We start from the raw sequence: 13326 nt of genomic DNA on the forward strand, positions 1-13326 counted from the left end.
GTGCACCTTTAAGGTGTGATAACTGCTGGCTTAAGGAACCCACTCCCAGGATGAAGGGAGGCAGGTAGGAGAAGAAGCTAAGCTCAGACGGGGAAAGAGGGATATCAGAACTGCATCTAGTGTCTCCACGGTCAGCTGCAGATGGAGCCTGGGAAATTGAGGTCCAGTTGCCTGGAAACTTATCAGAGCTATACAGGCAGCAGCGAAAACATTCATTCAACACCCACGATTACCCTGCTCCTTTCTGAGCCAGCTTCTAGAGAAAGGAGCTTGCGTCCAGCCTGCCCGGTTCTAGCTGCCCACCCACGTCCCAGCCACGCCAAACAAGTTTCTGCTCCTCACTCCATGCCACCGGCCCTCTTCTTCCTAAATCATCAATGGAAGGGTTTTAAAATAGCTTTTCATTAGCTAGTGGTTTTTTTTTTTTTCTTTTCTTTTTTTTTTAATGACAAAGAATACATGTTCATGGCAACGAGGAAAGAAAATCCAATGAGCTCAGAGAGCTAAAGGTGAAAATGAAGTTCCATTTTCCCCAGCAATTCATCTCAGATCCCCCAAGGTCACTCACTGTTTACTATTTATTGTGTATCCTTTTAGAAAAGGCTTATGCCTATACACATTAGCATATGTGTGTATATTTCCTATGCAAATAAGGACATATTAGCTTGACTGCAGCTTGCTGTTTTCACTTTATAAATGCATCCTGGATGCCTTTCTGGGTCAATATTTATATAGACCCTCCTCATTTTTTAATATCCACATCATAAAGTACTCCATGGCCTCATTATAGTTTAATCAGACTCCTACTAATGGCACATGGTTCTTTTGTTAAAAATCTTCTTTTGTACATTATGAACAATATTTTGAGAGTTAGGCTCATGCTAGCTGCTATAACAACAACAATATCGAAAACCCCTCAAGGAACAATTTTTGTCTTGCTCAACATAGTCCAGGGAGTCTGGTTCCTAGTCATCTCCCATTCCCCTTCTACTTTTTGGATTGGTCCCCTTCTAGGGTCCCCAAATCCTCTGCGCTCAGTGGATCAGAAAAGACAATCAAGAGGACACACCTATTTTGTCACCACCTTGGCCTAGAGGTAGCACTCTGCAATTCTATTCACTGTTCCTGTCAAGAACCAGCCCCCCTGGCCAGACATGGTGGGGCACACCTGTAATCCCAGAGACTCAGGAGCCTGAGGCTGGCTGGAGGATCACAAGTTCAAGGCCAGCCTGGGCAACTTAGTCAAACACTGTCTCAAATTTTTTAAAAAAAATGAAAAGGGGTAGGGATGTAGCTCAGTTCTAGGCTGGGCACCTCTGGGTTCAATCCTCAGTACTAGGAAGTGGAAGGAAGAAGCCGGGGGGCCCCATCTGGGTGCCCCCACCTGGGATGCTGAGGAATGTAGCCCTGGGTTGGAAGCAGCACCCCACTGGGAGGGAGGAGCAGATATCTTTGGTTGCTGCCTCCATCTCTTCAGCAAAGCTTGCATCAAGCATCCTTGCACAGTGACTCTTTTGCACTGGTTCACATGAACTTCCAGAGGTGGACTTGTTCTAGAGGCGTTTACTTTGCATATTGGTAGACACACTCACCACCTACTAGAATAGCATTGATTTATACCCCTACCAATATTAAGAGAATATTGGTCCTTCCCACTCCTGCCAAAATTACAACTGTTAACATTTTCTTAAGTGTGTTTCCCAGACTTCTAGGTGAATGATGATCTCATTGTGTTTCAGTTTGCTTTTCTTTAATTTTCAGACATAACGAATATGTCAAAAGTCATGGAGTACAATATTGAAATTTTCTCATAAGTTTACTTTCCATTTGTGGCTTTTTCTCTCAATTCTTTTCTTGGGGCCTCTGTTCCTATTCTCTACTGGTTGGTTCTCCTTTACTTATTGATTTGCAAGAGGTCTGAAAAATATGTATAAATATACAAATATATAGATAAAAATAAGAAATCATCCTTCTGTGTCTCTAGTGAACATGCTACAAATATTTTTCCAATCATCTTCCTTTTATTTCACTTATGGTATTTTTCCATCCCAGAGACTTACTTTTTAAATGTAGTCTAACTTTTCAATCTTTTCCTTCATGTTTCTGTCTCATGCCTAGAAAGGCTGTCCTTGTGCCAAGATTAATTTTTTATATTCTCATGTTTTCTTCAAGTGCTGGAGTCACACTTGAATCCAGATTCTGCAACTGACTGTGTTACATTGGTGTTTTACTGAAGCTCTCTGTGTCCTAGTTTCCTTAGCCCCCAAACAGGAACAGCGAGAGAGCTTGCTTCAAAGGGTTACTGTAAAGTTGGAGTGAGATGATTCACACCCAGAGCTTAGCACAGCATCTGGCCCAGTCATTGCACAAGGAACGTCACCTATTAGCTTCTTTATGTCCAGGGTTGATGGCACATGACCATGTGTGTGGCTGATGTCTGCTGTCATGCCCTTTCTTATGGCTAGCAAGGAACAGGACTTCTGCAGAAAGGCATCTCTGATTCTACATCTTAAATGCATAACCATCCATTAAGCTATTCCACTGTCCTCTGTCTGGATCTATCACGCAGTGTCTACCCGTCCTACAGCCACAGAGCAAAGGGTATGGGTGAAAGAACTGGTTTTACTGGGAAACTTGGCAAGCCAAGAGTCACATCAGAAGAGTCAGGGAGATAGGTAATCCTGTTTCCCAGTTACCCTGAGGAACCCAGCAAGGACCTGAATCACCTGTTCCTTCCCTGGGTTCATGGCCCACCTGTCTCCATCAACACCTTTTCTTATAGGGAAAGGGATAAGAGTAGCCTCGTCAGCAGGGGGATAAGCTAATGACTGGTTAATTGGGTTTAGGCACCAGCTGTTTACAAGAGCTAGCTGCCCCGCCCCTGGGGACCTTGAGGACCTATAGGAAACCAGGCTCAGGCCAGAGAGAAGCAGCTGCCCGTGCCTGGGGGAAGCTGAGTGTGGTGCGGCCCCTCTCATGGGAAGAAGGGGACCTCATCTTCTTCCAGTTGCTGTTGGTCCACAAAGCCGTTAACTCCTTGAGGAAAGAGATGACACATCACTTGTCTTTGCATCCCTGGTATACAGTAGGTGCTAAGTGCATGCTTGCTGGATGAATGAATCCATGAACGTACACCAAACACAGGATGAGGCATTGCTGATGCAGAGATGTGACAGCCGTCATCCCTGCCTTCAGGGACTTTCAGTCTAAGGGGACAATAGACTCACATAATGTGACAAAATGGGTTAAATCTGAGTGGGTGCCATGGAGACGGAAGGGAGAAAATGCCTAACTCTCCTGGGAGGGGGAGGGAATAAGGGCACCTCTGGGAAGGCTTCGTGGTCGGAGGTGATGAGCTGGAGAGAGCAAGGTTTGCTGGACATTAAGGAGGGTTTCGTGCAAAGGGGACAACATGTCGAATGTCCCTTAGCATGAAAACTAGTCTTTGGAGGAAGTACTGACTGAACCACAGGCAGGCATGGGCAGGATCAAAAGAGCTACAGAAATCCCCATCAAGGACCATATCCTGTGAGCAATGACGCATGATCGATGGAGTTTAACCTGGTATTCCGTGTTTTACTCCTGGGTCACAACAGAGTAAGGGCGTGGGACTGTGGACCTGGGAGGAGGTGGTTTCCTGGTATGGGACTCAGGTCCATACTCAACCAGATGAGTGCCCTGCCTGGCTCCCAGCTCAGCTCCTGGGAATCTAGCAGGCCTACGTTTAAGATCCACTCCCTTGCAGGACAGACGCTCCCCCACTCTTCTGCTCCTAATTATCCCTCCCGAGACCACAATGATTTTCAAGGAGACTGGTTGCCCGGTTAGGAGCTAATAAATCACCAAAGTCCCCCAGGCGGCTGGGACTTCCAGAACACATTCACAGTCTACGCATTTAGCAGAAAATGAGATCTTCCAGTGTGTCCCATCAGTAATAATCAGAGGGGTACCAGTTCTGGAGGTTTCCAACAACAGCCTGCTCAGACAGCTTCCACACATGCACAGGATGTCCCTAGTGTGGACAGCAGGGGCCACGGGAGCTGTCTCTGCTCCTCTGGGCTGGCAAATATGGGGAAAAAAAATGGAGTTTCCAGAGAGCCTCAGGATGATGAGAATATTTGGATTATTTTTTTTCTGCTAGGTACCAAGGAAGTCTGATTTTCCATGATAAAGCATGGAGCTGAGACAGGGGAGAGCAGCTCTCTCTGCTAAGAACCGCAGCAGGACTGCCTCATTTTCCAGATTAAAGCCTTGGCTTTGGTTCTTTCCCTCCAAAAAATATTTTCTGAGCCCCTACTAAGTGCTAGCCCCCCTCCAGGTGCTGAGAATACAGCAGTGAACAAGAGATTTGTAATCTCTAGCGGAGGGTGGTAGGGACCATAAACATACAAATACATAGTATTTCAGTAATGGGTGTGATTATATTACTTACGAAGATATTTTAAATTAAGGTTTTACTTCCCAAACTCCTCTGACCGTAAGAATCACGAGGGAGATGGTTAGGACTATAGATTTAAGAACTCCACCCCAAGCCTATAGAACAGAAATGTACAGGGAGAGGCCCAGGGATTTTTTTCTCTGTTGCTCACCTGAGATGATACCCGTGTGCAGTGTATTAAAGGACACCGAGCTAAAGGGACACTCAGTCTACACCAGTGGTTCTCAGCCCACCACAAGCATCTGGGGAGCTTGCAAATCCTAGGTTCTTGGGTCCAGCGCCCAGAGCTTCTGAGGTAGTCTGGTTTGGGACCCAGGCATTTGGCCAAAAGCTCAAGTGGTCCTAGCCACACCAAAGAGCCTTGGGCTAGGGACAGCATGCGGGTGGCAAAACAGACGTGGTATGAGACGTGTTCCCATCGGCTCATTTTACGTTCCTACCTTTGGAGGCTGTGGTCGAAGCAGAGTTTGGGTTCCTTCAGTGCATAAATCAGAGCACGCGTGGTCACGGTAAAATCTTCAAAATAGCAGAAGTTGCTCCCTCCAGGACTACCTGCCAAACCTTCCTTTGCCCAAGGCCCAAATGCTAAGGAGGAGCTGGGCTTGGTTGCCTGGCACTCACCACTCCAAGGACTCAGGAACCACACTACAGTTTGGACAAGTGTCCCCTAAAGGCACATGTGTTTAAGGCTTGGTTCCCAGTCCATGGTGCTATTGAAAGGTGGACACTTTAAGAGGTGGAGCCTAATGGGAGATCTTCTGATCATTGGGAGTATTCCCTTGAAAGGGACATTGGGACCCCAGATCCTTCCTCTTCCTCTCTTTTATGCTTCCTGGCCATAAGGGAGACACTTTGCTCCTCTACATGCTCCTGCCACACTGTGCTGCTTTGCCACAGGACCAGGAACAATGGGGTCAATCAGTCATGGATTGGCACCTGCCAAACTGGGAGCCATGAGAAACCTTTTTTTTTTTCTTTATAAGTTGGTTTTCTCAGGTATTTGTTACAGTAAAGAAAATCTGAGTAACACAGGCTGCTACTCAACAGGTACCCAATCGGATACTGGATCTTGGATCCATTCATTGAGCACCTGTGGTATGCCGGGCAATTGTGCCAGGAAGGCAAAAGTGAACAAGCAATATATCTAAGTTGCTAATGATCTGTTGATATAAAAAGAGGAATAACTAGTAGCTTATGGCAGTAGACAGATAGACAAAGTGCCATGAGATCACAAGGTTCACAGAGGGCTTGACTTTGGGTTTGGACTTGGAAAGGTGAGTGGGCATTCACCACAGCAAGGTGATACAGAGTCTTTAAACACAAAAAAGACAGCGGGGCACAGTGGTGCATGTCTATAATCCCAGCAGCTTGGGATGCTGAGATAGGAGGATCTCGAGTTCAAAGCCAGCCTCAGCAATTTAGCAAGGTGCTAAGCAACTCAGTGAGACCCTGTCTCTAAAATACAAAAAAGGGCTGGGGATGTGGCTCAGGGGTCATATGCCCCTGAGTTCAATCCCTGGTACCAAAAAAAGAAAACCAGCAAGTGCAAAACACACACTTAGAAGCAAGATGCGTGGGAGGAGTGAAATTTGTGGTCATCATGGCGGGAGCATCAGGTTACCTGGAAGTGGCAGGAGATTAACTCTGGAAAGGTAGACAGCATACTCACATTCCAGGGAATCTGGATTTATTCGAAAGAATTGTTGATGGTTGACATGATTGGATTTGCTTTGGAAACTTTTCCCTGGTGGGCACAGAATGCGGAAGGGATTGAAAATGAGAGGTCAGTGGACACAAGGAGGTCAGAGGGATTGTATCAGGAAGAGATGGCATGGGGCTGCGTGAGTAGCTGGGAAAGGAGAATGGAGACCGGAGAAGGTAAAAGTTACAAAACTCAAAGATGTGGGGGTGAGTCGAGAATGTCTCTGAGGTGTCTCTGCTTTTGTACTAATAGTATTTACAAAAATAGGCAAAAGATCAAGGTAAGTTTGGGGAGGAAGATGGTGAATTTAATTGCTACAGTCTGCAGTCCATAGCTGCAGTCCAGCTTAGAAAACAGAACACTTTTGAGTTGCAGCTTCAGTTACAGGGTTATGCGTCAACATCCCCGAGATGATGGGTAAAAGCTAGAGAAGAATGTGATCATCCAGGAGGATCATGGAGAATAAGAGAAGGGCTAAATGGATCATTGGAAAAGTCCAGAATGGGGATTTGAAAAGGGGGTGAGAGCTTTAAAGCATAACTGGGTTAGAAAGATTGTTGACTTCCTTTAAGCTTCAAAAATATTGATGGTAGCCGGGTATGACCATGCACACCTGTAATCCCAGGGGCTGGGGAGGCTTAGGCAGGAAGATTGAGTGTTCAAAGCCAGCCTCAGCACTTTACTGAGGCCCTGAGCAACTCAGCAAGACCCTGTCTTTAAATAAAATATATATAAAAAAAAGGACCAGGGATGTGACTTTGTTGTTAAACACCCCTGGATTCAATCCCCAGTACAAAAAAATAGATAGATGTTAGATAGATAGATAGATAGATAGATAGACAGACAGACAGACAGATAGATAGATAGATAGAATGGAGACCTTTCATGGACTTTATAATCAAGAGGAGTGAGTACAGTTTGCACAAAGGAGAAGAAGCCACATTGTAAAACAGAAGGGAACAAGCAACAGAAACCAACTCTAACTTAAAGTCATAACAATATACTGGAAGCTTGTGTAGGATCTCACAAAGTCTAGAGGAAAAGGCCAGAACCCAAAGGGCAGCAGGGATTTAGTAACAGACCCTGGTGGGGAATTCCTTCCAGGGCCCTGTGTCTGCCTGGAAGAGCTCCATCTTCAGGCTAGGACACATTTTTAGTCTCTGACACAACTGGCACGTACTGGCCTCTCTTCCATCATACACCCACTCTTCAGCCCACCAAGATTTTGTCCAAAGTAGGAGTGGTGGTTCCTCAAAGAAAACTCTGGGGGCTGTGACCAGATGTAGGGAAAATTGTGGCTGAGCAAGTTAAAACAACAGATGGGAGGTAAGTCCAAACAGGGAGTGCTAGACTATTCTTCCAGTAATTCTTGCCGAGCTCCGTAGAAAAGAAAAGAAGCAGAAACTTCAGAGGGTTAGGGTGAGAGAAAGGTTCAGCTGTTCACCAGCTGCTGGAAACTAGTCAGCAAAATTTAATCTGCAACATAAGGAGAAATGATGGGCCTCCAGGCATAGGGTAATCACCCCCTCCATGTGCAAGGAGCAGGGGTGTGCAGACACAGTCTTCTTGCACACTATCATCAACGGGTCTCAGTGTGCTATTCCAATGACCAGTGGAGAAATAAATATTCAAGGGTTCCTGATAGAATCAAGGATATTTGGTGTGCAAAGGACTTGTACATGACCACTGCAAATTCATTTGCATTCTAGTTCTTACATTTTAGCGTCTGTCCCTTGGTTTTGCAACTGAGGTGCCCATTAGGAATGAGAACCGTGGAACTTCACTTGGTGCCCAGCTTTGGAGGGAATGATGTGCTATTCTAGAGATCGTGGGAATGGATTGGAATTTTCCAAACTGGCAACAAAGAAGGATGTTTATTGATGCTCCTGGCAAACATTCATAGCTCCATGGTTGAATAAGCTTGGGAAATGATGCACTCTACTATTCCTTTCTTGGATATGCTTTTGTATATTTGAGTATATTGCAAAGGAATTTGTTTAATGACCTGTGAAGTCAGCGACTTTGTGTTGGGAAGAACTTGCTATCACCCCCATAGAGTTTAGAAGGTCCTTAGAGTTTAAACGCCTGAGATGTGTGTGTGTGTGTGTGTGTGTGTGTGTGTGTGTGTGTGTGTGCATGCTCGCACACACACGCCAAGGTCATCAAGTAATATAACTAGAATCCTAAGAAAATTCAGACAAAGAATTCCACTCAAATGCATTTGTGATTGTTTTCTCATAATGATACCTTAAAAAAAAAAGTGCCTGCTTCACTTTAATAGCACTGTTGAAACTTTCAGTCCACGAGGGTCTGTTTCGACCTTGGGCCTAGAAGCAAAGCATCAATTGCATCAGCCTCCTCCCACCATCAATTTGAAGACTCCTGGGACTGATAGGTGGACTTCTGGCTGCTACTTCTTTCCCAAGGTCGTGTTTCATCCTGGCTGCACATTAGAACTGCATGAGGAGTTTTGTCTTTTTTTCTTTCTTTTTTCAATAAAGTTGACTGGGTTCCGTCTTAGACAAATTGGTTCAAAATACTTGAGCGTGGGTACTTTTTAACTAGGATGATCCAACGTGAAGGTGGATGGACAAACACCTTCTGCAACCCTCCTTTTCTCACTCCTAACAGTGTGATTTACCACCACCCAGGACATCCATCATTGCACTCCCTGGGAAGAGAGGCCCCTGGCTCCTGGCCTTCTGTTTTCTAGTTCCCACGATCATCTCCTCCTGGCCTCACAGTTCTTGGGCCATCTCTGCTCCAAATGTCCCTCATTTAGCAACACGTATTAATGGCCACACCTGGATCTTGACATTGAAATTGTCATGACTGAAATGGTTAGCTCAGGGATTTCACAGGGTTATGTTACAGGTTGGATGGTGACCCTCCAAAAGATGTGTCCACCTAGATAGACCCTTGAGTCTGACCTTATTTGGGAAAGGGGTCTATGCAGATGTAATTTAGTTAAGGACCTGCAGGTGAGATCATCCTGGATCCAACCACGGGTGTCCTCATAAGAGAAGAAAGGAGAGATGAGGAGAAGAGGGTGACCTGATGACAAAAGCAGAGTGTGGAGTAATTTATCTCTGAGCTGGAACACCACAGATGGCCACCAGCAGCCATCAGAAGCTAGTTTTAATACATACATTAAAGTTAGGAGCATTTAAAGCTCTCTCTCCTTCAGAGCTTCCAGAAGAATCAGCCCTGCTAATAACTTGGTTGCAGACCTCTGGCCTCCAGAACTACTAAGGAATCAACTTAGGTTGCTTTGTGTTACTCATTTTACGGTAATTTCTTATGGCAGCCACAAGAAACCACACATTACAACCTTGATTCTTTCCACCTTTACCACAATCTCAAACTCCTTTTGCTAGCCTCAAAGTCGTCTATGACCCTTTGGATGTCACTTTCCTCCATGCCTTCCCCGGACTCAGTGAACAAGCCTTTCGATAGCGTCATTAGCCTCGTCAATTTCCTTGAATGACTTGGTGTCCCCGTCCCTAATAATACACGAGTCCCATCTCTCATCCTTTCCATTTCTGTCCCAACCAGTGTGGACAAGATTGCTAACCCTTAAAAGTATATCCTGTATGTGTTTATCAATTCTAGCTTTAATTGAATCTTTGGCACTGTCAAATAATCTTAAACTTGTGTTTACAGGACTCCCTCCTCCATTCTTCTGAGAAAATGTTCCAGATCCTCATAATAAACACTCAACCCTACCGCTGTCCTCACCCCTGATGTTCAACCAGCCTCCTACTAATTACACTAGAAAGGTATAAGCTGTCACATCTCAAATCCTCCAATCTTCCTCTCCAGCATCTTGAAACTGGCCTTTATTTGGACCCATCCTGAACCCCTACTAGCCTCAGAGAAAAAGGTGTCCAGGGACTCACCTGTCCACCTAGGCTCCCCCTCCATCAAGTCAGAAAGCACACCTGGGAAGGAGACTTCAGCTCCCCTACCTTCAGTCCCTGAAGTCTCAAGCAGAGTCAGGAAATATAGAACACCAGGGAGAGAGAGGCTGGACACCTAACTCTTACTGAGGTCCCAACCCACCTGGAGTGACATGCTCCTTCTAGTCTACATGAAAGATGTATTTCAGATGTTTTTTGACAGAGGAAGATGTCAGAACTCATTTCTATTTGCTATCCCTGCAAATCAAGCTTTTTTTTTATCCAGAAAAAGATTTTCTTAATGTATGTGTAGAAAATCTTTTGCCAGAACAATATTCAGTGACTTACTTTGTATTTTTGAATAAGTAATAAATGCATTAAAAATTTCAAGCAGCGTAAAAGATTATACAATCAAAAGCAATTCACATTTATTCCTGATCTCCTACTTCTACACCCACCTCAACTTCTCTCCCCTGGAGCAACTTACCTTTACCCGTTTCCTGTGTATCCTTCCAGAGATAAACATGCTGTCTCCTGTCTTTCATCATTAAAAACTATAAAGTCAATCCTTGGGAAAAAAGGTTCCAGGACTCCCAGGGATACCAAAATCTATGAAAGCTTGTTATATAAAATGGCGTAGTATTTTCTTATAACCTATACACATCCTCCTCTATACTTGAAAGCATCTCTGGATCACTTATGACACCTAATACAATGTAAATGCTTATGTAAATGACTATTATTGTGCATGATTTAAGGAATAATGACAAGAAAAGAAATCTGTGCATTTTGGGTACGGATGCAGTTGGACCTAACATTTTCTATCTGCAGTTGGTTGAATCTAGAGATGGAGAACCCACAGATGCAGAGAGCTGTCATGTGAAGGAAATCACTCCCCATGAGTATGTACAGAGCTGGGGATGTGGCGCCAGGCAGAGCACTTGCCTAGCATCGGCAGGGCACCACGTTCAGTCCCCAGGGCCCCTCCCTGCAAAACACAGAGCTGCCTGACCCTGTAGATGGGCTATCCCATTACTTGACCCATACTGATGGATATTTAGGTTATTTCCAGGGTTTTTGATTGGTGGGGGAGAGGGGTACTGGGGATTGAACTCAGGGGCACTTGACCACTGAGCCACATCCCCAGCCCTATTTTTATTTTTTATTTTTTTTAATTTAGACGGGGTCTCATTGAGTTGTTTAGTGCCTCACTAAGTTGCTGAGGCTGGCTTTGAACTTGCCATCCTCCTGCCTCAGCCTCCTGAGCTGCTGGGATTATTAGGCATGTGCTACCATGCCTGGCTTTTGTCAGTCTGGAAGCAAACCTGTTCAAGTATTTTTCTTTTCGTTTTAATTAAGAATTATGGTGGGTTCCTCACCAGGTGAGAAGCTCAAAGGTGACAGAGAGGAGAGAAGAGGTCACTGGGCGGAGGTCGCTGGGCGGAGGCTGCTGATGTGGCAGTGCCGAGCTCCCCACTCACCCCACCAGCGGAACCCTGTCTGATGATGTGTCCCTTCTGCCCCCAGGAGCCTGATGCCTAGGACCCTGGAGACGCAGATCACGCTGGAGAAGACGCCCAGCTATTTTGTCACTCAAGAGGCTCCTCGGCGGATCTTCAACATGTCCAGGGACACCAAGCTGATCGTGGTGGTGCGGAACCCGGTGACGCGGGCCATCTCGGATTACACCCAGACGCTCTCCAAGAAGCCCGACATCCCCACCTTCGAGGGCCTGTCCTTCCGCAACCGCAGCCTGGGCCTGGTGGACGTGTCCTGGAACGCCATCCGCATCGGCATGTACGCCCTGCACCTGGAGAGCTGGCTGCGCTACTTCCCGCTGGCTCAGATCCACTTCGTCAGCGGCGAGCGGCTCATCACAGACCCGGCGGGCGAGATGGGGCGGGTCCAGGACTTCCTGGGCATTAAGAGATTCATCACCGACAAGCACTTCTACTTCAACAAGACCAAAGGATTCCCTTGCTTGAAAAAAACAGAATCGAACCTCCTGCCTCGATGCCTGGGCAAATCGAAAGGGAGAACTCACGTACAGATCGATCCTGAAGTCATAGACCAGCTCCGGGAATTTTATAGACCTTATAATATTAAGTTCTATGAAACTGTGGGTCAGGACTTCAGGTGGGAGTAAGTCACCCACACCCAAGGGTTTCTCCGCGGGTCTCTTCCATGAAGTTTGAGGAGACTCACCCTCGTCCTCCAACACACGGGCTCCAGCCCAGTTTCCCATCTGGGGTTCCAGCATCTTGGAACCAGGTGGCCCAGCTAAGTCCGAGAGAACAAGGGCTTCCTGCCGCGAGCTCTCCCCAGTCTGTCCGGGCACATGCGACTGCTCCTGGCATGTCCCTTCAGTTCCAGAATCATTCTCCCTCCCGCCTGTAAGAGGCCTTGGGGAATTGCTATAAGGAAGCGTGGATCCCCCCATGACCATCGATATAACAATGGTGATGGTTCTGCTGCTATGAACGCAGCCGTCCGTCCCTATCCCTGTCCACCCAGGAGTGGGCTTGTGAATTCCAAGTGGCATGTATCTTCCCTCTGAGTTCCATTTCCCTGAGCATCCCTGGGTGGTGGGATGGGACACCATCCTCAGTCCTCCTCAGATCTTAGCAGCTCAAGGAGAGAGGGTAACGCCAGAAGCATCCCTCTGGCCACTCCTAGGAGATGGACCCTTTGGTGATGAAATAAGCCAGTGATTTCAAAAGCCTGTGGTCCCAACTGTTCTGGAAGGATACTGTCTTTGAAAACCACTCTGTGACTCCCTGCTCCCTGTGGACAAAAGCACATAATTTTGCTGTTACGGGTACTTTCCTCACGCGAGCGTTCATGTTCAGCATGCGATGGAATCATGCTTGTCCATGTGAAATAAATATGGCTCTCTTGTGTCCTTCATGCTGTTTTTCTCTGTAAGTCAGGCCCACACGCCCGTTCATTTATTCAGCTCCTCCCAGCTCAAGATGCAGCTGGGCCTGAGGACGCTCTGTGTTTTAGTCAGCTTTTCACTACTGTGACTAAAAGACCTGAGGAGAACAATTTTAGAGGAGGAAAAATTTATTTGGGAGCTCATGATTTCAGAGGTCTCAGTCCATAGACAGCAGGCTGCAGTCCTCAGGGCTCCAGGTGAGGCAGAACATCATGGCAGAAGAGTGTGGTGGAGGGAAGCAGCTCACATGATGATCAAGAAGCAGAGAGAGACTCCACTTGCTAGATGCAAAATATATACCCCAAGGGCATGTCCCTAAAGACCCACCTCCTCCAGTCACACCCTACCC

At 46.3% G+C, this 13326-nt stretch overlaps 1 protein-coding gene across 1 annotated transcript in view; it reads left to right on the forward strand.

Annotated features, from left to right (window-relative positions):
- HS3ST2 (heparan sulfate-glucosamine 3-sulfotransferase 2) overlaps positions 1-12938 on the forward strand; it is an 87601-nt gene extending 74663 nt beyond the window's left edge. Inside the window, exon 2 of the mRNA XM_079120426.1 lies at positions 11567-12938. Within this exon, the coding sequence (XP_078976552.1) occupies positions 11567-12185 (619 nt within the window). The 3' untranslated portion in view covers positions 12186-12938. The remainder of the gene's footprint in view (positions 1-11566) is intronic.
- Positions 12939-13326: the final 388 nt, after the last annotated feature.

Source organism: Sciurus vulgaris (genome assembly GCF_902686455.1).
Source record: "Sciurus vulgaris genome assembly, chromosome: 18".
In the NCBI taxonomy this organism is placed as follows: Eukaryota; Metazoa; Chordata; class Mammalia; order Rodentia; family Sciuridae; genus Sciurus; species Sciurus vulgaris.